At 45.7% G+C, this 24,718-nt stretch overlaps 1 protein-coding gene across 7 annotated transcripts in view; it reads right to left on the reverse strand.

Moving 5' to 3' along the window:
* Positions 1 to 1,289: 1,289 nt before the first annotated feature.
* The window catches only part of SCAF1 (SR-related CTD associated factor 1), a 38,237-nt gene continuing 14,808 nt past the window's right edge, over positions 1,290 to 24,718 (reverse strand). For 5 of the 7 annotated variants that reach the window (XM_070727820.1, XM_070727821.1, XM_070727822.1 and 2 more), the window contains 7 exons: positions 22,710 to 22,828; positions 14,610 to 14,722; positions 8,921 to 12,160; positions 6,440 to 6,522; positions 4,403 to 4,687; positions 2,149 to 2,277; positions 1,290 to 2,055 (listed from right to left, as the gene is read on the reverse strand). In XM_070727820.1, coding sequence (XP_070583921.1) covers positions 1,879 to 2,055; positions 2,149 to 2,277; positions 4,403 to 4,687; positions 6,440 to 6,522; positions 8,921 to 12,160; positions 14,610 to 14,722; positions 22,710 to 22,828 — 4,146 coding nt within the window. In that variant the 3' untranslated portion in view covers positions 1,290 to 1,878. Of the gene's footprint in view, positions 2,056 to 2,148; positions 2,278 to 4,402; positions 4,688 to 6,439; positions 6,523 to 8,920; positions 12,161 to 14,609; positions 14,723 to 21,091; positions 21,167 to 22,532; positions 22,829 to 24,718 lie in introns of those variants that run through there. The other 2 variants (XM_070727825.1, XM_070727826.1) reach the window with 2 other exon arrangements.

Raw genomic sequence — 24,718 nt, forward strand, 5'->3', positions numbered from 1 at the left:
CTTGTAATTTGTCAGCATGTTTCCCCACTCTTATCCAACTTTTTCAAATCCTCAGGCACCCTTATCATTTCCTTGGATATTTGTTTACGCCAATTTCTGTAGATATTTTTGGTATGTAAATACTTAACCTTACAAATAAAAGTGGCTTTATAGGCCATTGGGTTGAATCCTAGTCACAAGGGGACCTTCAGAAATAAAGCAACTCCGAAGTGATTGTTCATTGATCTCTAGCAAGCAGACCCAGATACCATGGTGAACTCACTAGTTCTCCAGGTGAACTGCCCTTACCTTTGAGGATTTTGTCCTAATGTTTGCCTACTCTATCAGAGGTCTAATTGTGCACTTCAGTTATTACCGCTGTCATTTCCCCAAAAACCTTTACAGTATTGGTTTTATTTTCCTTTCTGTTCCCATTTTGAGTTTCTTCTGAACTACTCCTATTTTCAGACAAGCATAGACTTTGGACTACACCAAGCAGACACAGGATTTTACTATGGAGAATTTAGGTACCTCTAGCAGGCTATTTCCATGAGCAGTTAAAAATGCAAATTTGAGTGCTTTTTCAAATTAAAACTTAGATTACCAATGCATTACCCCCATTGTCCACAAGATGGCATTTAATTACCCTCCAAATACATAAAAATCATTTTAATGGAAAGGAATATTATCCTCAACATTTTTTTTAAATAGGAGTACATTATTGCAGTTATTTACATCATTTGCATGCTTTTACCTCAAATTGATTAAGACAAATATTTTAACATTATGCAAATGAAGTGAATTGCTACCTATGTTAGAAAATTAGCATCAAATTAATGTAAATCTACCTGTCATCGGAACAATTTTGGGTGCCTTGGACTTATCTGTTATTTTAGGTTAACATCTCAACAGAAACAGAATCTGTCTCTATAGTGGAGATCTAGGCTAAGGTTTCATTTCATGTCTGTGCCAGCTTCTTTTAATTAAAATCCTTCAGGAACCTGCTCTATTATGTAAACGTTACATGAGATTTTTTTTTTAGCACTTTTAAACCTAAGAAAAATTGATCTCTGAAATCTCACATGAAATAGCATGGTGGCATTTAAAGCCAGAAAAGCATGCCAAGTCCTGTAAGACGGGGGAAATTGCAGTCTGCAAAGAAGTTAGCGTCTACTCAGTAGCCATCCAAAAAAGCATCCTTTGGAGGAAAAAAAACCACTCTCATAAATAATCATAGTTAGAAATGCAATCCACTTGCCTGCGAAAGAAATGGAACCACATGGCTAAAAGATCACGGACACAGTGCCCAGTTTAGATGGCTAAATGCAGTTTTATGAAGATAAACAGGGTGGGAAAGAGTATGACAGACAAACTTACAATTGGAAGCAGAAAATAAGGGGGGGGGGGTTTGCCTGTCCAGGATTGACAGGAAATTTCCATCTGTACGTCAACGATGGTGCTGCCATTTCATGACCGTTGACGAGAGAGGGCAAACATAAAACACCATCAAATTAAAAACATGCTAAATGAGTAAAAACTAGGCGTGTCAGAGGAATAACATCCACCCGTTGCTATCCAGGGTGCTCGAGAGTGATGAAACTTAAAATCAGCCCCATTCTCTGCCATCAGTATTTACAGAGCAAGACGCAAGTCAATTTTTTTTTTGGTGGCCAAATCTGTGGAAGTGTTTAGGGAAGGCAAGGGGAGAGATTTCCAGGGCAGGTAGCAGATGCACAAGAACTGTACTCTACAAATGCCACCCCTCCAACACAAAATGTATCGCTCCAGCCCCCTTTCCACTCTCCCCACACGGTGATGGGGAAAGGGCTGGGGAGCTCAGCCAAGCCAATTTGCATAAGGAAGGGCTGCTGTGATTTATTTTTTCTTCTTCAGTGGAGATCAGAGCGGGGGCATGGGCAAGCCACATTTGTCCGGTCCTCCTGCTTCCTTGGGAGGCCTTTGCTCTTCATCCATCTTCCGTCCATGTTTTCGAAAGTACTTGTATCTCTGCACGTAGGCCTTCACTAAGTTGTTCACCTTGACGGGGTTGATTTCACCACTCTTGCTGTGGCAGATCTAAAAGGAGGAGGAGGAAGGGGGGAAAAAGTGATTTCCATAATACTCTGCCACCTCTGCTCCTTTCCTCCTTCTAGGGCGCCACTGCTTTACCTTGTGGACAGCTTTGCGCAGGATGTCCTTGTATTCTTCCTTGGTGATCTCCTTCTTCTGGTAATAGGGCTTGATGGCCAGCTTGACCTCCTCCACGGCCCGCTCCTGGGTGTGAAGCTTTTTCAGATACTGCAGGGAACAAAGCAGTCGGAGGAAGTCAGTGAAGGGGAAATAAGCAAGGCAACGTGGCAGACAGCAAAGCAGGAATATAGGTTTAGGATACTGATGGTGGACCTTTTAGAGACCCAAGTGCCCAAAGAGGCCACACGGCAATTTAACCTGAATGATGAGGTTTTACTACATAAAATAATAATAAACGCAGAGTTCAGCTAATTGTTCTAAGAAGAACGTGCTAATTGCACTTTTAGGCTTCATTTTTGTCCTGCTTTTCAAATATTACATTCAGCAACAATAAAAAAGGAAAACTTTTGTAATATCATTTCTCATTCCCCTTTCTGTTTCCCTCCCTTTCTTCCACCATTTCTCTTTCCCTCTGCCTGTTTCTCTTTTCCTCCCCCTCTCTCTTCCCCTCTTTCTATTTTCCTCCCTCTCATTCCCGCTCAGCATTCCCTTTTTCTCCCCATCTTTTTCTCTCTTTCCCTCTCTCTGCCTGTTTCTCTTTCCCTCCCTCTCATTCTCTCGCCTCCTTTCCCACTCTGCCTGTTTCTCTTTCCACTTTCTCTCTCCTTCTTTTTCTCTTTCCTTCCCTCGTTCTGTCTCTTTTCTCTCTCCCCTTCTGGAACCAACTCCCCCCAGAGATTAGAATTGCCCCCACCCTCCTTGCCTTTCATAAGCTACTTAAAACCCACCTCTGTCGCCAGGCATGGGGGAATTAAGACTTCTTCTCCCCCTAGGCCGTTACAACTGTATACATGTTATGTTTGTAGGTATGTTTGGTTTTTATATATTAAGGGGTTTTAATTTGCTTTTAGTATTGGATTTTATTGTATATTGTTCATGATTGTTGTTAGCCGCCCCGAGTTTTCGGAGAGGGGTGGCATATAAATCCAATAAAATTTGAAACTTAAAACATTCCTCTCTTCCTCCTTTCTCTCCCTCCCTTTCACTCTCTCTTTCTTTCCCTCCCTCTTCTTTCCTTCTTTCTTCCCCTTTTCTGTCTCCCTCTTTCCTTCTCTCTGCCTGTTTCTCTTTCCCTCCCTCTCTCTTTTCCTCCCTCCCTTCTCTCTTCCCCATGGAGGGGGGAAGGAACCCCTGAACTGGTGGGTTCTGGGAATCTGACATCTGGAGGCTGAAGACCCAGGAGCAGCACTTCCAGCAGCACTTTGGCTGGAAAGCCAAAGACCAGCTGGATGGGGGCGTGGATGACGACGCAAGGCATCACAATACAGGCATTTCTGCAGGAAAAGCTACTGACATCCGGGAGGCGAGAACGAGCCCACCATGATACATGGTCATATTGTGGCTCTGTGTCAAAATGGGCTCTGGGAGGAAAACGGGATCCCATCTCCCGATTGTGAAGCGTGCTAAATTTCACTGCTGCGCAAGGGACGAGCCATGGAGGCAGCAACAGCAAATGCATTGTGACAAAGACGGAAGACTGTTTCACGCATTTTTTAAAAACACTGTGACGGAGAAACGTGATGGAACTGAGCTGGGGTGGTGGTACGCATTCCCACCGAGAGAGCTCTGAGTGCCCCACGCGTGCCATAGATTTGCCACAACTGGTTTAAGATGATCCAGTTTCTCAGTCCTGGTGGCAAGGTTCCAAAATTGGAAAACAGGGCCGGGGCTTTCTTTGCTCCAAGCCCAAAGTCTGGCGACCACCTGACCTCTTTCAGATGCAGTTTTACAATGTGATTATGATCCCGAAGAGATCCACCTTGCAGTGGAGGCAGGGGTATCAAAGGCAGGGATTAATCACTTATCTTAGTCTAGTAGAGTCTAGAGAAAAAAAGGGATGAGGCTTGGGAAAACATGGACAAAACCTAAATTTAAATTCCATTGAAAATTAAAGTGCCCAGAATTAAGGCCCACGTACTATTCCCCTTCAATCAGCTTGAAAATCCTTTTCAGGATTCGGGAAGCTGCAAGCAAACCTACGAGGGAAGGTGGAGAGACAGGTTGCTCTGGGGCCTCACATGGTGCACCTCTGCTAGAGCAGATTCTAAGAACAGAGCAGTCACTGCCCAGCTGCCCATTTCCCCCCAGCCTAGACACAGAGAAGGATCAGAGTTCTTATCTAAGCCACATAATATGTAAGAAAAGAACAGTGTCTCACTCCAAAGATTTTTACCTTATCGCTGTCTCCACGCCCTTCAGAACTAGTACTGCCCAAATCGGTGCCGGAGGAAGAAGCAAAAATGCCAGCGGAAGGAGGACCGGCTGAAGCCTGGCTCAAAGTTCCCGGCAATCCCCCTGTAGGGGTGCTAGGAGTCGAACCACAGCCTCCTAGAGGCATTGAGCCTTGCAAGTGGTAGGAAATGGGTGGCACAGCTAGATGTGAGGTGGGCGGATGAGTGGGTGGTGCTGGTGGCTGAGGAGGAGCTAAGGAAGCTGAGGGTTTGGTGTGGGTCAAGATCTGGAATAAGAGTAAACAAAACATGGTTAAAATGGCTTTGGCTTGGGATTAAGAGAGATAAAAATTTTGGCCTGCCGCAGAACTGTAGCATATTCCATATTTTCTATTTTTCACACTAGCAGAGAATTACAATCTCATTACTTCAAAATTGAAACTACCAGATATGCACAGGAAAGTCACAGTGACCTGTATGTTCCCTTCTCTGTCTGTTGCTAGTGCAATTACTAGCAGCTGCTAATATGGTCAAGGGTGAAGGATATTAGATGTTCCATCCTCATCCTGATAAAATGCTTTCGGGTTGTTTAACAAATCTCTCTCTTAATAAGGAGTCCTTCATTTTGAAAATGTATTTTCAACACCCATGTATTTATGCTCCTGCCCACCTAGCAATTCAAAAATTACTAGTAGATAGTTATCACTTTGATGGGAAAGGTAACAATATACTGTGATATCATGCTATCTATGTGAACCGAGTCTACACCCTGAGTCTACGGAGAAGGGCGGCATACAAATCTAAATAATAATAATAATAATAATAATAATAATAATAATAATAATAATAATAATAATAATAAACACAGAAAAATTATGAGACAGCGCTGGCTAAATGGCCTCAAAACAGAGATGAGAGCTGCACCCTATAATCGGCAACAACTAGTGGAATAAAATCTGCAGGGAGTCCTTCATTTCCTCCCATGTATGTATATTGTTAATATCAAAATCTGACCATAACTCTGACTGCAGGGGAAAGAGAAATGTATATTTTGTTACTTCAGTTTAGAACTGCTAAGGAGGATTTAACTGTGAATGAAATAGCTCCAGAGTGTCATGTAAATAACAGGAGAAATTCTGCAATTTATATTTAGCACTGTGTCTCCCATGTTTACCTGGAAAGGAAGAAGGCTACTCTTTTAGTTCAAAGTAAAATATACCTGGTACCAACCTTGTGCATTCAGTATCCTGCAAAAAGACTGGTTTGTAAGCCTAAGGACAGTATTTTAAAATCAACACACCTAGAAGCCGCCATGCTGTGGAGGGCTATTTCAATAGTGCATTTATAATATTTTAAAATAGGTTATTAATCTAATTGCACGGATGTCGGTTTCAAACGGAGGATTTTTCAAATGACATGAAGGTATTTCTCTTAAGTTTCAGAAAACGTGATGCTATAGAGTTCATCCTACAGTCAACTTAGGAAATGGGGGAAATTTATATTCTAGAAAAAAACAGCTCTGATACCTCAATGCCAAGGCCTATTTCATGTAACCTTTAAGGGAAACACCCCCACCCCACAGGTTTCTAAACTTTCCCTGCAGCCATGTGGGTGGGAAAAGCATTAAGCCTAAGAGAAGGTAACCAGATGTTCTCCATCTGTTCTCCGTTCTCAGGGTGCCAATCTTGTTGTCAGACAGCAGAAAGGTTTGTTTTTAGAGGGACTTGCAATACATAGCATTCTGGCCTTGGAAGCTTCCCCCTCTGTCCACCCCATCCCCAATAGTGCCAGCCTTGTTTGTGTCAAGATGAATTCACACATCCTTGAGAACCTCACACCCATTTTTGTCAAGGTTTCTAGCACAGCGATTTCTAATTAAACCTTATCGAATTTTCAAGGAGAATCACTGAAGCCTGGTCTTTCAAAAACTTCAGAACAACAACAAAAAACCCTCCCTACTAGTTGCTATGAACGCATTTTGCAATCAAGCCATTCAAAATTCACACCAATAATCCGAACTTCAGAATCTGTGTTATTACCTGATTGGTTGCTTGAATGAGTTCCTGGGCTTTTGCCCGGCTTGCAAGATTGGCCTCTTCCATCTTGAAAAGCAGAGCAGTCACTAAGTGAAAAAAAATAAGAGTCTTAGGCAAAAGGTTCCAAAGCATGGAAGTGAGGAAACAGATAATCAACATCTCAGACCACATTTTGAAACACAAATCTCAGCCACAGCAAGACATTTTATTATTTGAACTAATAAATTTGTTTACAGCCCATTGCCACAAGCGTCACATCTCAAGACTATACGCTTTAATCTACTCTATCTTCAATATGGAAAGCAAGAGTGAAAGATTTGTAACTGGGAAAGATTAAAAGCTAAGGATATACACCTTGAATCCAAAGCCAAAAAGATGCTTTTAAAGCAAGTGGAACAGGCACACCACACTTCTCAGCATGATTTTTTTTTCCTTTAAAAAACATCTGTATCTTTTAATAAAATCATGTTAGCTCCATGATCCTAAAAGAATACATGCCTGAATTAAAACTATAGTGAGCAAAAAAGTTGTTTTGGAACAGGCATAGGTGTCCTCTCTTAACTCTTGTGGGAGGGGGTTTTGGGGGGGGAATTAGACAAATAACATGCAAGCCCAGGAAAAAGTTCCCACAACTCTGTGAAGTGTGTTTGCCTTCAAAGTGCCTTATATCCCCATTAACCATCCTCTTCCTGGCATGACAGTCTGTCAATCAAGAGTACCATTAATGATACTGAGAGATATTGAATATCATACATCACTTTAATAATAACACACTATTCTGCCAACAAAAAATCAGGGGGGGCTCAGCACCAATTATTTCTACATTGGTGATTGTCAAAACTACATTCTAAAAAGGGCATTCAATACTTGAAACAAAAAGTGCTTTAAAGGATCTAGAACTTTTGGTAAGAGAAAAGAAGAGATATTTATTAACCTTCTTCTTCAGCTCATTTTTGTAATTCATGCTGTTAACCAAGTTCCAAGTGTGGATTCCTAAGCTTTTATTTCAGGGATTTTCCAGCTTGCAAAAAACACTTAAGTCACAACCAATAGCAACAAATACCTGAGCTATCCAAGCCCAAACTGAATTTGATCGATTAGCCTTTTCATAGAAACATAGACGATTTACAGCAGAAAAAGACCTCATGGTCCATCTAGTCTGCCCTTATACTATTTCCTGTATTTTATCTTAGGATGGATATACAGTGATCCCCCGATCATTGCGAGGGTTCCGTTCCAGGACCCCTAGCAATGATCGGGTTTTCGCGAAATAGCGCTGTGGAAGTAAAAACACCATCTGCGCATGCGCAGATGGTGTTTTTACTTCCGCAGCGCTAGCGAGGAGCCGAAGATTGGGGTTCCTGGGAAGGGGACTCAGCTTGTCCGCTGCCCGCTCGCGCATCGCCCGCCCACGCCGTTCATTCTCGCCGCTTCCCAGCTGAGTCCTGAAGCGAATTCGCTTCAGGACTCAGCTGGGAAGTGGCGAGAATGAACGGCGTGGGCGGGCGAAGGGCGGGCGGCAGCGAGGAGTTTGCGTGGGCGGTGGGGAAACTCCTCGCTGATGCCTGCCGCTCGCCCTCCCGCCAGCAAGAGGGGGAAGACCTAGGGAAGCCGCCCAGCAGCTGATCTGCCCGGCGCCATCTACGCATGCGTTGCCATAGAAAAAAGGGCGCGCATGCGCAGATGGTGTTTTTACTTCCGGGTTGCAAAATCGCCATATAGCCATTTCGCAATGGTCGGGGTCGCAATACCCGGGGGATCACTGTACAGTGTTCCCTCGATTTTCGCGGGTTCGAACTTCGCGGAAAGTCTATACCACGGTTTTTCAAAAATATTAATTAAAAAAATACTTCGAGGGTTTTTTCCCTATACCACGGTTTTTCCCACCCGATGACGTCATATGTCATCGCCAAACTTTCGTCTGCCTTTAATAAATATTTTTTTAATAAACTTTAATAAATAAACATGGTGAGTAATAATGTAAATGGTTGCTAAGGGAATGGGAAATGGTAATTTAGGGGTTTAAAGTGTGAAGGGAAGGCTTGTGATACTGTTCATAGCCCAAAATAGTGTATTTACTTCCGCATCTCTACTTCGCGGAAATTCGACTTTTGCGGGCAGTCTTGGAACGCATCCCCCGCGAAAAGCGAGGGAACACTGTATGTTTATCCCAGGCATGTTTAAATTCAGTTACTGTGGATTTACCAACCACGTCTGCTGGAAGTTTGCTCCAAGCATCTACTACTCTTTCGGTAAAATAATATTTTCAGTAAAATAATATTTTCTCCACAATCTCCACAATATAAATCTCCACAATCTCCACAATATAAATTTCCTTTTAAAAAAGAAGGAACACCTTACTTGGTCTGAGACTTGTAGATTCATACTGCAAACTGATCTCCCCCCACAAATCCCTACATAACAGAATCTCCCCCGACACACACACACACACACCTCCTCCACCACCACCACCAAGATACCTACATGCCAATACACCACTAGTGCAGTCTACTCCCCCCTGCAGATTCCATGACATGGGAGCAGGGGGTTGGGGCAAACTACGGGAAGGATGGGGTGGCTGCTGCAGTGGCTGTTCCTCTTTGGGTTCAGACAAACTGTCTGCTTCGGGCTCATCAGCTGGCACCCTGGGCTGCTCAACAGGGGGGTCCTCAGGAAGGAAGGAGACATCGGGTGTCTTACAGCTGCTGTCCACTGTCTGGGAATCAGGTGTGAGTTCCTGGCCTGGGGCCAATGGCTGAGGACTTGGTGGCTTGGCTGTACCCCCTGATTTCTCTGAACCAGACCATGAAGGCTCCTCCTTGACCCTCAAAGGGCTGATTGCACCCTGACTGCAGCTATCGGCTTTGGATTTCTTCAGCCCAGTCTTCACTTTGAGCTTCTTCTTTTTCTTGGGCTCTGAGGCACCTTTTGGCTTGATGCCCTTCAGTTTCTTCACCCCCATTTTAGTTTTTAGTCCTTTCATTTTTTTGGGCTTGAAGCCTTGCTCTTTGACATCGGTCATTTCACCTTGGCCTGCTGCTGGTGCCCCAACTATTAACACCTTCTCCTCTGATTTGAGGAATGGTGAGCGGCTCTCCTTGTCTCTGCTGAACTTTACACCAATAGAACCCATTTCCTTGACTGATGTTGTGCTACTCACCCCTTCCCGGATCAACACAGCTACCTTGGACTGGAGCTTCACTTTCCGGCCAGATCCCAGCTTGCTACTTTCTTTGTGACTTCCAGCTTTGATCTTTTTCCCTGCTTTGTCTCTCTCAGCTCTGCCCTTCTTTTCTAACTTGGGCAATTCTTGCAGCTCAGAAGGAGGAGGCCCCTCCTTCAGCTTCTTTTTGTATTTCTCACGGGTGCTTGGGCGGTCGTCCAGATAGGCTCTCTTTCGTTCCTTTTCCTTGCATATCTTTTGTTTGGTGTCCTCCTCAGGCCTTTTATCTTTGCGTGATGGAATTGCATCCTCCTTAGGATTCAGCCGCATGGACTTGGATTCTTCAGCAGGCTCACGATCTGAAAAGCAGGCATCAAAGCTCATGCCCTCGGAATCATAAAGCACCTCTCTCTTGGCACTCTCTGGCGTCTCCAAAAGCCCCTCCATCTTCTCCTGCTGGTTGACAGTAATGGTCCTTTTGATGGTGAAGAGATCGTTGTCGTTGAGATCCTGGATTGAAGGTGGCACCACAGTCCTTGCATCTCTCCGTCGCTCCATCAAGACTTTTTCAGACTTGGGCTCCTCCAGAAGGTGGACCTCTCGCTCCTTGTCCTTAGAGAGCCGGTGGGAGAGATGCTTCTCCCGTGAGCGGGACAGAGACCGCTTCTTTTTCTTCCTGCCGCCTTCCCCACGGTGTTTGTCTTTGTGCCGACTGCGATGAGCACGGCTGCTGCTCCGTGACCGAGAACGGTGGCCGCGGCGTTTCTCCTTGGACTTGGATCGCCTGCTTTTGTGCCGTTCAGCTGAAGTATGTGAGGATCCAACGGCAGACAGGCTGGTGCTGATCGAAGGGGACCAGGAGCGAGACGTTCGGTGATGGGAGCGGGATCTTGAGGCCCTGTGGTACGAATGTCGACGCTCTTTAGATTTTGAGCGCGACTTCGATTTCTTCTTTGGGTTCCAGGAGGAGCCGTACGTCTCCTTGGTCTTCGATGTTTTGCACTCTCTTGATCTTTTGCGTTCCCTTTTCGATTTCTTACACGAACCGGAACTAGAGCCAGAGTGAGCTTTGGAGGCAGGGCGTTTGGGGGCAGGAGGCGGCGGTGGAGGAGGCAGAGGTGATGGAGCTTGATAGCGTTCTCGCCGCTGGGTTAGGATTTTCCGTCTCAAATCCACACCTTTCCAGCGCTGGTCCGGCTGGTTTTCATTAAAATCAATCTGTAAGGCTCCTTCCTCATCAGAGTCTGCGTGCAGTGATAGGAAATCATCTCCTTCCACCACCCGGAGAGTTCGTGGTTCAGCTGCCCGGCATCTACTTCGAAACAATCGAATGGGACTATACCGCTCGTCCTCTGGCTGGACAATCTCGCCTTCTTCGATTTCTGATTCACCGCCACCACTTCCATCCCATTCCACGGATGACCTGCGCCCAGCCCGAGGATGTCCACCTCCTTTTGACATTTTCTCTCCGCCTCTCAGCTTAGCATTTCCAACGGTCACTACCTCTAAGGACACCTTCCCTTCCAGGGGAGCCTTGGCTTCAGCATCCAGGCACCCTTTGGGAGCCAAGTCCACCACGAACACCCGGCGGCATGGCTCCGGAGCTTTAGAGTCTCCCTGATCTGAAGGAAGCTCCTCAGGCAAGGTGGAATCAGCACCAGAAAGTCCTTTGCCTTCAGAACTCTCAGCAGGGCATGTGGTTTCAGTCTCATAGCCCCTGCTAGGTTCTGGTTCTGGTTCTGAATCGTCTTGTCCTTTCTCTGAGCTTGGGAAGTCTTGGCTCAAGCTGTTTTCGTCGTAGATTCCAGCCAATGTTTCTGAAATGCGGCTGATGCTATGTGACATGTCAGGGGGCTGCTGATCATGGTCATCATCTTCATCTTCTTCTTCCTCCTCCTCCTCTTCCTCCTCCTCTTCCTCCTCCTCCTCCTCTGGTGAAGGAGTACTAATAGAGGAGCTGGGGTTGGAGCCTGTGGGATCAAAGGGGTCGTATTTCTGGTCGTGCCGCCCGCCCTCTGCTTCTTTATGGGGGGAATCCCCAAAGCCAAAGTCACCATTGAGATTATCTTCATCGGTAGGGTGGAAAGGATCATAAATATCTAAGTCTGGGGAGTGAATGGGGGGGCAGGGATTTGAAGAACCGCCATCTTCACCAGGCAGGCCTTGGTGACAGGACATGGAAGAAGAGGATGAAGAGCAAGAGGACGAAGAAGAGGTGCTGCAATCAGCCTTATCCAGGGAGCTGCCAGGGGGTGGCTGGGACCGCTGCTGAGATTCAGACTCTCGGCCGGCAGTACTTTGCGGACGTTGTTGTCCCCCAGTGGAGACTCCCATGCCAATTCCCAAAGTCATGGCCAAACAGGGTGAAGAAGTCCTATCTGCTTTAGGGGACTGCAAAACCTTGCTTCTCTGTAAATCAGAAGTCCACGTAGCCCTGTCTGTTCTATGCAGAGGAAGAATTGTATGTCGGTCTGGAACACAGGGCTGCTCTGAAACAGATGGGTAGCCAATTTGGGAGGTTCTGCTTCCTCTCCAGGAGGGGGAAGATGATCCAAGGCAAGCTGTAAAAGAAAATGAAATTATCAGAAACACACCGAATTCATTTTATTTTATTTTTTTAAAACCTTCATTATAAATTAACCCTTATGACTTGTTTCTCAAACATCATGAAGTCTAGCAGTGCTGAAAGGCACTACATTGGTGAAGGTTATTGTGTTCTATTAGTCAATTAAATAAGCTGCTCCTAAACAGTGATAGCGAAACTTTTTGGCACCAAGTGCCAGAACGCACAAGTATGCAAAACAGAAACGCAAAGACCAGCTGGCTGTTGCGCACACACTGCCCAGCTGGTTTTGGGGTTTCCGTCGCATGCATACGCACCGCCCAGATGATCTTGCATGCCAGAGTACCAGAAACCCAGAGACTGGCTGGCCAGCTTGGGCAAACCAAAGGAGCAGCTGATGACAGCACGCGTGCCCAGAGAGGGGAGCTCTGGGTGCCATCTCTGGCAGCCATGCCACTGGTTCACCATCACGGGCCTAAATCTAATTTCTTGGATTAAGCAGCACTAGGGCTTAGTGTTACTGTAGAGTCTCTCACCAGCAGTAGTTTCAGATTCTAGGCTGGCAGGCAAGGAACTTTGAGGGATCAGGGGCAGGACACTTCTTGAATATTTCTAGAAGACTTCTCATGTAAAAGAAAAAAAATCTGGGCTAGATGAACAGTTAGTCCTTGACTTACAATTATTCATTTAGTGACCATTTGAAGTTACAACACTAAAAAAAAAGTGACATGACCATTTTCATCCTCACAAGGTGCAGCATCTCTGTGGTCACGTAATCAAAATTTAGATGTTTAGTAAATGGCATGTATATTGTGATGGTTGCAGTCTCACAAGGTTTCGTGGTCACTTTTGCAACCCTCTGACAAGCAGAGTCAATGGGGAAAACAGTTTCACTTAACAACTGTATTAGTAACAGCAGTGATTCACTTAACTGTGGTAATAAAGGTCTTAAAATGGAACAGAACCCACTTAATAATTGACTTGCTTAGCAATGGAAATTTTGGCTCAATTGTGGTTGTAAGTTGAGGGCTACTTAATTCGTTCCATGACCAGGTTCTTAAGTAGAAAGATTTGTAAGAAGAAGGAATTTTTCCCATAGGAATCAATGTAAAAACAAATAATGTGTGCAATTGGGGAAACAACAGGGAGGGTGGAGGCCCTGTTTCCTCCCAGGAGATTCCCAGAGAAGCCCCATGGAGGCTTCTCCCTGCCTTTTCTGGCCATTTCCTCCCAGGAGATTCCAAGAGAGGCCCCATGGAGGCTTCTCCCTGCCTTTTCCAGCCCTGTTTCCTCCCAGGAGATTCCCAGAGAGGCCCCATGGAGGCTTCTCCCTGCCTTTTCTGGCCATTTCCTCCCAGGAGATTCCCAGAGAGGCCCCATGGAGGCTTCTCCCTGCCTTTTCCGGCCCTGTTTCCTCCCAGGAGATTCCCAGAGAGGCCCCATGGAGGCTTCTCCCTGCCTTTTCTGGCCATTTCCTCCCAGGAGATTCCCAGAGAGGCCCCATGGAGGCTTCTCCCTGCCTTTTCCAGCCCTGTTTCCTCCCAGGAGATTCCCAGAGAGGCCCCATGGAGGCTTCTCCCTGCCTTTTCTGGCCATTTCCTCCCAGGAGATTCCCAGAGAGGCCCCATGGAGGCTTCTCCCTGCCTTTTCCGGCCCTGTTTCCTCCCAGGAGATTCCCAGAGAGGCCCCATGGAGGCTTCTCCCTGCCTTTTCTGGTTACAGTTTTGGAGGGTCGGGTTTGTAAGTGGAAAATGGTTCTTGAGAAGAGGCAAAAAAAGCTTGAACATCCAGTTCTTATCTAGAAAAGTTCGTAAGTACAGGCATTTGTAGGTAGAGGTTTGTAGGTAGCACTTTATATCAAAACAGAGAGTTTTGAATTGGGGAAAGGGATTAACACTTTTTTGTATCTCACTGCTAATCTTGCCAGCCCAGTTTCCCTGGCCACAATATAAAATTGTTGGCTCCAGATCAACAATATGATGTAGGAACAGAACACCTGAAAATTTCTCCCTCTCCCTCCCATACTGGTAGTCCTTGACTTATAGCCATAATGGAGTCTACCCATCACAATCTAAGTCATGACAGTTGTAAATCTGGTCACCAGCCTTTTTTTGGTGAGGGAGAGGGTCATAAAATGAGCCAATGGTTTACCATGGGCCAGTTTCCCCCAAAACTGGAATGAACTATCAGGTTAATGTTGTAAAATGAGGAAATGTGACCACAGGATGTTGCAAATGACTGAAAATACGGGCCGGTTGCTCAGCACCCAAAATAAAGTCACAGGATAGGGAGTGAAGGTGGTCATGAGAACGTTGGGACCGCATCATTCATACTCCTGAGAAAGTTTGTTGTAAGTTTGAATGGTTGGTAAGCAACCGGTCGCAAGTCAAGGACTACCTGCATTTCTATCCTCATTTGCATATGCATACACAGGCAAGCCCACGCACCAGCCTTTTGTCTCCTCCAGGACAGGTTTCTCCTGGAGATGCTTGACAGAGCGCCAATGTCCCCCAGACGTACTTCAGCCACCAGCTCCACTTCTTCTATGTCTTCGTCTCCACTGTTGAGAAATAAAAGCAAAATTAGGATATTCCTTCTATTTGCCCTTTCACAGAACCCGTCTTTATTGGATTTATTTATATCCCACCTTTATTATTTTTTAAATATTATTATTATTATTATTATTATTATTATTATTATTATTATTATTATTTATTAGATTTGTATGCCGCCCCTTTCCGTAGACTCGCGGCAGCTCACAACAATAATAAAACAATGTACAGAGAACAAATCTAATATTTAAAAATCTAAAAACACATTATTTAAAAGAATGTATGACACAAGCATACCATACACAAAACTATATAGGCCTGGGGGAGATGTCTCAATTTCACCATGCCTGACGGCAGAGGTGGGTTTTAAGGAGTTTGGGAAAGACAATGAGGGTGGGGGTGATCCTAATCTCCGGGGGAGCTGGTTCGAGAGGGTCGGGGCCACCACAGAGAGGGCTCTTCTCGACATTGTTTAGTCGACGGGACCTGGAGAAGACCAACTCTGTGGGACCCAACTGGTCGCTGGGATTCATGTGGCAGAAGGCAGTCTCAGAAATATTCTGGTCCAATGCCATGAAGGATTTTATAGGTCATAACCAACACTTTGAATTGTGACCAGAAACTGATCGGCAACCAATGCAGACTGTGGAGTGTTGGTGTGACATGGGCATACCTAGGGAAGCCCATGATTGCTCTTGCAGCTGCATTTTGCAGGATCTGAAGTTTCCAAACACTCTTCAAAGGTAGCCCTATGTAGAGAGTGTTACAGTAGTCAAATCTCGAGGTGATGAGGGCATGAGTGACTGTGAGCAATGACTCCCGGTCCAGATAGGGCCGCAACTGGTGCACCAGGTGAACCAGGGCAAACGCCCCCCTCGCCACAGCTGAAAGATGGTTCTCTAATGTTAGCTGTGGATCGAGGAGGACGCCCAAGTTGCGGACCCTCTCTGAGGGGGTCTATAATCCCCCCCCCCAGGGTGATGGACGGACAGATGGAATTGTCCTTGGGAGGCAAAACCCACAGCCACTCTGTCTTATCAGGATTGAGTTTGAGTCGGTTGACACCCATCCAGACCCTAACAGCCTCCAGGCACTGGCACATCACTTCCACTGCTTCGCTGACTGGACATGGGGTGGAGATGTACAGCTGGGTATCATCAGCGGACTGATGATACCTCACCCATTCCCTTGGATGATCTCACCCAGCGGTTTCATGTAGATATTAAATAGCAGGGGGGAGAGGACCGGCCCCTCAGGCATCCCACAAAGGAGAAACCTAGAGGTCAACCACTGACCCCCCACTAACACCGACTGCGACTGACTGGAGAGGTAGGAGGAGAACCACTGAAGGACAGTGCCTCCCACTCCCAACCCTTCCAGCCGGCGCAGAAGGATACCATGGTCAATGGTATTGAAAGCCGCTGAGAGGTCAAGAAGCACCAGGACAGAGGATAAACCCCTGTCCCGGGCCCGCCAGAGATCATCCATCAACTCATCCAAAGCAGTTCCTGTGCTGTAGCCGGGCCTGAATCCTGACTGCTGAGGGCCTAGATAATCTGCTTCTTCCAAGTACCGCTGGAGGTGGAGCGCCACCAGCTTCTCAACAACCTTCCCCATAAAGGGAAGGTTGGAGACTGGACGACAGTTGTTGATAATGGCTGGGTCCAGGGAAGGCTTCTTGAGGAGGGGGCGCATGAGTGCCTCCTTGTAGGAAGCCGGAAAGGACCCTCTCTCCAAAGAAGCGTTGACAATCTCCTGGACCCAGCTCCATGTCACCTCCCTGCTGGCCGAAACCAGCCAAGAGGGACATGGATCCAGTAAGCAGGTGGCGGAACTCACAGCTCCAATGGCCTTGTCCACTTCATCAGGTGTTACCAGATCAAACTCTTCCCAGACAGATGGACAAGTACAGGCCCCAGTCACCTCGACTGACTCGTTGTCAGTCGACTCTGTTATCCAATAGGAGTCAAGGTCCGCCCGGATCCGAGCAACTTTATCAGCGAAAAATGTGTTAAAATCCTCGGCGCTACTCTGCAAGGGCTCCCCAATTCCCCCCTGGTTCAGAAGGGAGCGGGTCACCCTAAACAGAGCGGCCAGGCGAGATTCCACTGATGCAATCAAAAATAACATACCTAACCTACCTTCACCCAGCTAACTTTCATGGCTAAGGCAGGACTTGAACTCAGGCTCTTGCATTCTAGCCTCTACCTTAAAATGTCAAAAAAGTAGAAACCCTGAATAACGTAAGATACTAGCATATATATGACCTTAGGGTAGTGCCAAACCAGAGAATAGGAACTTATGCATTACTCTGCACTGTTAACAAGAGTGGCATTTTATAAACTTCATTAGAGAGCTGGATCAATTTACAGCTACATCTCCTTCCTCATTACACATGCCTTCAAGATTAGGATTTGCAGCCAATAGCATTCTAGAACATTTCCTCTAAGTAAGACATAGATATAATAACTGGCTGGAATCTCCAGTTTCTTCAGATCCAAGAAAGCAAGAGACAATTGAAGCTGCAAGAACAAGGGTGTCAAAGTTGATTTCATTGAGGGACACATCAGGCTTGTGTTTGATCTCGGGAGAGGGTGAGCTCGACGTCATTCATGTTGGAGGGACTTGTGGTGGCCCAAGCACTTTGCTAACAAAAATGGGCTCTCGAGCTCCGTTTTTTGGCTGCAAGGAATTCCTGCGATCGTCCTCAGAGCTTGAGAGTGCTGCACGTTGCCCTCGCAAGCTGTTTTTGGCTGTGATGGATTCCTGCAACCCTGTGCCCGTGAAAACGGAGCGTGGGAATGCCTCCATGGCCCTCACAAGCTGTTTTCAGCTTCAGTGTCCTCCTGCAACCCTCTGCCAGGAAAAATTGAGCTTGGGAGGGCCGCACGCATCCCACTTGAGCTAAGTTTTCGCTGGCAGAGACGTTGCGGGCCGGTCCTTTGCTGTTTCCAGGGCAGCCTTGTGGGATCTGGCCCCCAGGCCTTGAGTTTGACAACTCTGTGCTAGAGTGAAGATACAATAAGCATCTGAAGTTAACAGATGGCAGAATCAGAAATTCACCAATGAAGTAATAAGGCAATGAAAAAGTAATAAGGCTTATAGCTAGAAAAAAATCTGCCTCTACCTCCCAGCATTTTGATTCCTTGCAGCAAACAGCCTGTTTCACTTCGCTTTCAGTTTCAGCACAGGCTGATTAGCACAGGAAAAAAATCTGCCTCTGCCTCCCTGCAGCCTGAAATAGCTGATGTTCGGGAGGCCGATCCAACCAACAATCCACTGCTTGTGCTAATTGGACTGTGCTGAAGCTGAAAATGAAGCTAAAACAGGCTGTTTGCTGTCGGGAGGTAAATTGCTGGGAGGCAGAATCCAAAGGATGGGGGCCGGTGGGCAGGGCTTCATTCAGTGTATAAGATGCACCCAAACTTTCAATCTCTTTTGGGGAAGGGGGGAAGTGCATCTTATACTCCGAAAAATACAGTACCTTGTGCTGTTTACAGGTCTTCCTTGAGCATCTTGTGAAATTCAAATCCAGGTCAGGACTTGTAATTGTTCTTCTTTACTTTCCTTTTAAATCAGTGTTTTTCAAAGATAACATCTTTAATATATGTGGCCTTCCACTCCCAGAATTTCCTGGCAAAGGGGAGTGGAAGCCCACACATTTTCAAAATGCCAACTTTTAAGAACAGTGCTTTAGACGAGACCATGAATTCGAGTCTGCCTTAGCCATGAAAGCCATCTGGATGACCTTGGGCAGTCAACCTCACTCAGCCCACTTTAACTCACAAGGTTGTTGTTGTAGAGATAATGGCATGAAGAGGTGTTGGGTATGTTCACTGCCTTGAGATATGTAAAAATAATAAAAGCAGGATAGAAACAAATACATTTTTAAAAAAATCTGTAAGATGGTCCTGGACCACAGATTTTTAAAATCGGTTTCTCTTAACTTTTCTTCTAACTGGTGTTATATCAGCTACATAAATCATTTAACAGTGATTTATAAATGTTATGGTCATAAAAGCCAATTGCAACCTAAATTACTGAACATCAGAACATGGGAGTCAATAATCTTTTTCAGAAGCCGTTGTCTCAAGTCTTTCTTTTGCAATGATTAGATGTCCTGTAAATCCCAATTCTAAGTTACTAAATCTTCATGATCAAAACTCGACACAATACCCAGGTTCTTAACCTAATAAAAATCAATACCTTCCAAGAAAAGAACAATCCAGATGTTTCAAGCTGTAATTCTCATAAGCAATTGCCAAACTAGCCAATAGTCAGAAATTTTGAAATTTGCAATGTGGAAGGCATTAAATTTTGAGCAACTTCCATAGAGGATTTTTAAACAGTATAGTACATCTCAAGAATAATGTTGGTTATGCATCTCAGCGCATGTCTAGAAGGTGCTTGGTTGAATTTCCTAAGACCATAGTGCAGGTAGTATTCCACTATAACTAAAATGGAATCGGTCCATTATAGTCACAAGGGGGAGGGTGGCTGTTAAGCGAGAAAGTCTTGATTAACAACCTTGTTCTCTGCTCTCCCTGATGCCCCCACTAAACAAAAATGCAGGTTGTTAAGCATGGTATAGGGTGCCTTATTTGGGAGTGGGGTTGGAAGTGGGGGGGAAGCTGGATTCACAAAGGCGGCAGACAAACAGCAAAAACTTTGCAAGATTAAAAGCAGCCCAGCAAGAGGTGGGGGGAGAGATCAGCTGAATTAGACCCCAGGACTAGTGTTGGGCGAACTGAACTTGCAAATTTTGGGTTCGTGACGAACTTTGCAGTGTTCGGCATGCCGAACCTGAACCTGAACATTTTTAAAAGTTCGGGTGCAGCGTTCGCTGGAACACTGCGAAGCCCCGCCACCCGGGAGGAGAGTGGAGAATCCCATCGCGGGATTCCCCACCTCCTTTGGCTTGCAGCGCTGCAAGCAAAAGGAGGTGGGGAATCCCACGATGGGATTCCGGGGGCGGGGCTTTGACATCACGGAAACTCCTTCCTGGCCAGTCGAAATGGGGAGGAAGGAGTCTCCGTGACGTCAAAATCCCGCCCTCGGAATCCCATTGTGGGATTCCCCACCTCCTTTTGCTTGCAGCACCGCTGCGGCATCCTTTTCCGTAAAAATAAAAGGAAGCAAAAGGAGGTGGGGAATTCCCCACCTCCTTGTTTATTTTTACGGAAAAGGACGTCGTAGCGGCGCTGCTGCTGTTCGGGTTCGGCGAACTCACCCGAACTTCACGGGAAAGTTCGGCCGAACTCGCCAAACCTGAACTTCATTGGGTTCGCCCAACACTATCCAGGACCACATTCTAGAGCCAGGGCGGCTTCTAAACAAGCCTCTGTATTTGGGCAATGAAACCACACTTGTGAACAGGGTCTCTCCCCAATCCCCTTTCAACCACCTAATTGTTCTACCCGAGCTAAGAACATAGCAAAACACAGTTTGTTCGAACTTATTTTTAATCAATAACCAACTACTAATGCCTGTCTTAGTAGAGGTCACACAAGGCAGTATGTTCTTGCAAAAGCCCAACTGTTAATTAGTCGTCATTTAACAGTTGGCATAAGTTCATAAAGTTTTAAATTCTAGAATAGCATTTAGTCTTTGATAATGTTTGGCAAAATGCCCAGGAGTGCTCTTTAATAAGCAAACCAAAGCAGATAAGCAAAACAGAGATTTTACAGACCCGGAACACCCAACACACACACACGAATTTCCAAATGTTTCCTGCACAGATTCAACTGCCCCGGCTTTCCTTTAGGGCAGAGATAGGCGAAGTTGGCTCTTCCAGGGCTTGTGGACTTCAACTCCCAGAATTCCTGAGACAATCATGCTAGCTCAGGAATTCTGGGAGTTGAAGTCTACATGTCATAGAAGAGCCAATTTTGTCTATCCCTGGACTAGGGGAATGGCCAATTAGCCCCAAATCTTAGTACAAGAAATCCTCCTCTGGCAGCTCTGTGTGCTAGGGCATTAAGAACAGGCTCCTCCTCTTCTTTCTCATCAGTGCTATGAGCTGATGGAGATTCTGAAGGCCCTGGCTGAACCTCTGCCTCTGGCACCGAGTCCTTGCCAGCCTCCTCACTGTCCGACTCGGGTGCCAGCTACACAGGTCGCCAGTGCATCACCAAGTCGGTCTCTGCTCGAACGGGATCAGCAATCAGCTGCATGGGCTGCGGGCAGGCCACAACACTAATTTGCTGAATATACTGTATGCCTGGAAAGAGCGTGGCAACATCTGTAAGTTACTTATTTTTGCTTTCAGTGTTCAATTCAGCAGGTAGAGTACAACACCTGCCTCCTGCTTTAGAGGAATCCCAGCTGAGTTCTAAAGGGAGTCAGATAAGCAGGAAAAGAGCTTTTCAGGGACTCACCTTCTGCTGCAGCTGGCCATTTGCTGTGTGTGTTGTCACTGTAAGAGAAGTAACTTACAGATTGGAGGGTAGAGACTGAAGGGTACAAAGGGAGAGTTTAGTTTCAGTTCCTAATTTTCTGGGGTGGGTGGGAGATCAACAAGGCTGTCCCCCAGCTTTTTTTTTCTGGTTTGTTTCTTACTGAAGAAATGTGGGTTTCTAGGGGAGAGAATGGTTTTGGGAAGCTCCTCCTGAAGCTACTGCCTTCGCACGCGGGCAGCTGGTTCACCAAAGCCTACCAAGAACCAGAAGAGGTTTGCAACCTCCAAAAAGCAGCTAATCATGGCAGAAAGCTTTAAAAGCAGCAACCCAATTTCCTTTCCACAAGGAATTGTCAGCACTCTGAAAAGAGGCATGGAACAACAGGCCCAATTGAGGTGAGGTCTCAATAGGGCGTGATGAGAGGGTGTGGGTGGAGTTAGTCATAAGGCAAATGACTATAGGGGCACTGCTGATGCCATAACTTCAAAAGGGATTATATGTAGGTTTTGGAAGGTCTGTCCTAACTTTGAACTGCCATTAAGTGACTGGCCATATTTTGAGGATTACCTATACAATACAGCAGGTACAGTCCGATGTTCTATTCAAACCCTTATTACCGATACAGGGAATCATGTATTGATATCAAGGGCTACTACCGTATTTATTTGTTTTATTTAGGCACTCCCTGACTCCAGACTGATTCTGAGCACATTGCAAAATGAAGAGATATTAAAAATTACAATCCACATAAACCTTTAACAGATGACAAAAAGAAAACATCATGCACCCAGCAGAAGCTCCAAGCACCTCAGCCTAGAATGTAGACATGCCAGGGTGGCGCAGCAGGTAGAGTGCTGTACTGCAGGCCACTGAAGCTGACTTGTCGATCTGAAGGTCAGCGGTTCAAATCTCATCACTGGCTCAAGGTTGACTCAGCCTTCCATCCTTCCGAGGTGGGTAAAATGAGGACCCGGATTGTGGGGGCAATAGCCTAGCTCTGTTAAAAAAGTGCTATTGGTAACATGCTGTAAGCCGCCCTGAGTCTAAGGAGAAGGGCGGCATAAAAATCAAATAAATAAATAAATAAAATTTAAGGGCCTGCAGAATACTGTCAGGGTTGACATTCCATTTCTTCAGCACTACTTTTTAGAATAATTCTGAAATGGCCCTTTGATTTATGGAACACGCATACCTGAGTTCACTTAGTAAGCATTGCTATTCTGTTACAGCCTATCCCCAACCTGTTACTGTACTGACCTGATGTGTCAGACTACAACTCCATAATGGGAGACAGACAGGTGGGACAGGTAGGACCCACAGGCTGAGATAGTGGGAATTCCATCTGTTTTCAGGGGGTGGGTTGGGGGGGAGAGATGGCTTTTTGTCATATCAACATGTTTAATTTAATTTAATTGATTACATTTTTAGATGCCTGATCAGCAATAGCCCTCTAAATGGTACCACAGCCCTCCAGGTAGTTTATTGGAGTTTCTGAAAGCAGATTAATTTCCAAGATGTGATAGTTCATCTGATAGTTTCAGTGTCATCATGCACTTCATCTCTTGCAAGATCGCAGCTTGAGAAGATTCCCACTTACTAAACCGCCTGGGCATCTATGGAGCTCTCAACTTCCCGGGGTATATGATATGGCCAGTCCAGATAATTCAATATTCCAGCCAAGGTAGGCATTATACCAGAAGAAGGAGCCTGAAAAATCTGAAAGAATAGAAATTGGCATTATCAATTACGATAACAACAACAACAATAATAACAACAACAGAGTGGGAAGGGACTTTGGAGTCCAACCCCCTGCTTAGGCAGGAAACCCTACACTACTTCAGACAAATGATTATCCAACATCTTTTAGTGTTGGAGTATTCACAACTTCTGGAGGCAAGCTGTTTCACAGGTTAATTGTTCTAACTGTCAGGATATATTTCCTTAGTTCTAGATCACTTCTCTTCCTGTTTAGTTTCCACCCATTGCTTCTCCTCCCTCAGGTGCTTTGGAGAATAGGTTGACTCCCTCTTCTTTGTGGTGACCCCTGAGATATTGGAATACTGCTATCATGTCTCCCCTGGTCCTTCTTTTCATTAAACTAAACATACCTAGTTCCTGCAACCGTTCTTCATATGTTTTAGCCTCCAGTCCCCTCATCATCTTTGTTGCTCTTCTCTGCACTCTTTCCAGAGTCTCACTATCCTTTTTGCATTGTGGTGACCAAAACTGAATGCAGTATTCCAACTGTGGCCTTACCAAGGCCTTATAAAGTGGTATTAACACTTCCTATGATCTTGATTCTATCCCTCTGTTAATACACCTTAGAACTGTGTTGGGGTTTTTTGGCAGCTGCTGCACACTGCTGGCTCATATTTAAATGGTTGTCCAGTAGGACTCTAAGATCCTTCTCACAGTTACTATTGTTGAGCAATGTACTGTACCACATATACTGTACCAGTGCATTTTGTTTTTCTTGCTTAAATAAACCAGAACTCCCTTTTATATCCTCAATGGTGAAAAAGAAGTGCATGTGAAAAAAACATTTTAGTCCAGTGCTTCTCAAATAGTGGGACATGCCCCTCAGGGGGCACGGAACGATGCCAGCAGGGGCACATGACCCTAGGGAATGTTCATTTTTTTTGCCGCAGTGAGTAGGATGCATGTCCTACCTGATACTTGTACTGGTACTTCCATCACATTCCTTGGCGTTGTGTGCAGGTCAGCACTTTCTAAAAGAAAACGTCTTGCAAGTTCAATCAAACTTTTCAAACTTGTGAGACATTTTCTTTTAGGACAGACTGCCCTGGACACAATGCCAACAAACGCGGCAAAGGTACCATACAAGTATAAGGTAGGACGCGCGTCTTGCAGTGGCGTGCAATTTGGGGGTGGTAGGTCTGGCAAGGTGGGCTGCAAGACAGGCGTCCTATATGGGAATTGTAGCTCCGTCACATTCCTGGTGTTGTGTCCACTGACCATCTCATGCCTCTGGCTCTCAAGCGAAGCAGTAGGGGGAAGAAACTCTTGTGGGCTGCCTGAGGAAGAGCTTGTCTTTTCCAAATGCGTCCTTCTCTCGCTCTCTCTCGGGGAGGGGGGGAAGAGTGCATGTAAGACACAGCACCAGAAGGAACCTTGCTGAATGTAAGAAATCTTTCCCCTTTCGCTCCAAGAGTCTCACGAACACTCATTTCTGGGCTGAGCCCGGTTAGAAGTTTGGCTGTCCGCTTGGCTTCCTTAGGCAGCCCGCGAGAGTTTCTTCCCCCTCCCACTTCGCTCGAGAGATGGAGGCAGGGGAGGATCAGTGTACACAGCAACAAGAGTTGGTGTGTGTGTGTGCAAAATGTTTGCTTCTCCAATGCACTTGCAAGGAGAGTCCAGGATGGGTTATTCTCAGCCTGATTGGCTGGGACTGAGTTTAATTTAAATATTTAAATATTAGTCAGGCACCACCCCCTTAGCCCTCTAGTCTAAAAAACTCAGTCGCAGTAATGGGACTTTGAGTTTTAGTTCTCCTATTAAACTTAGTTTAATAGGGTTAAATTTAATTAAATTTTCTAAGTATTGTTTTCTAATGTTATAATGTTTTTTATTCTCTAGTTTAATAAA

Source organism: Erythrolamprus reginae, chromosome Z, assembly GCF_031021105.1.
Source record: "Erythrolamprus reginae isolate rEryReg1 chromosome Z, rEryReg1.hap1, whole genome shotgun sequence".
In the NCBI taxonomy this organism is placed as follows: Eukaryota; Metazoa; Chordata; class Lepidosauria; order Squamata; family Dipsadidae; genus Erythrolamprus; species Erythrolamprus reginae.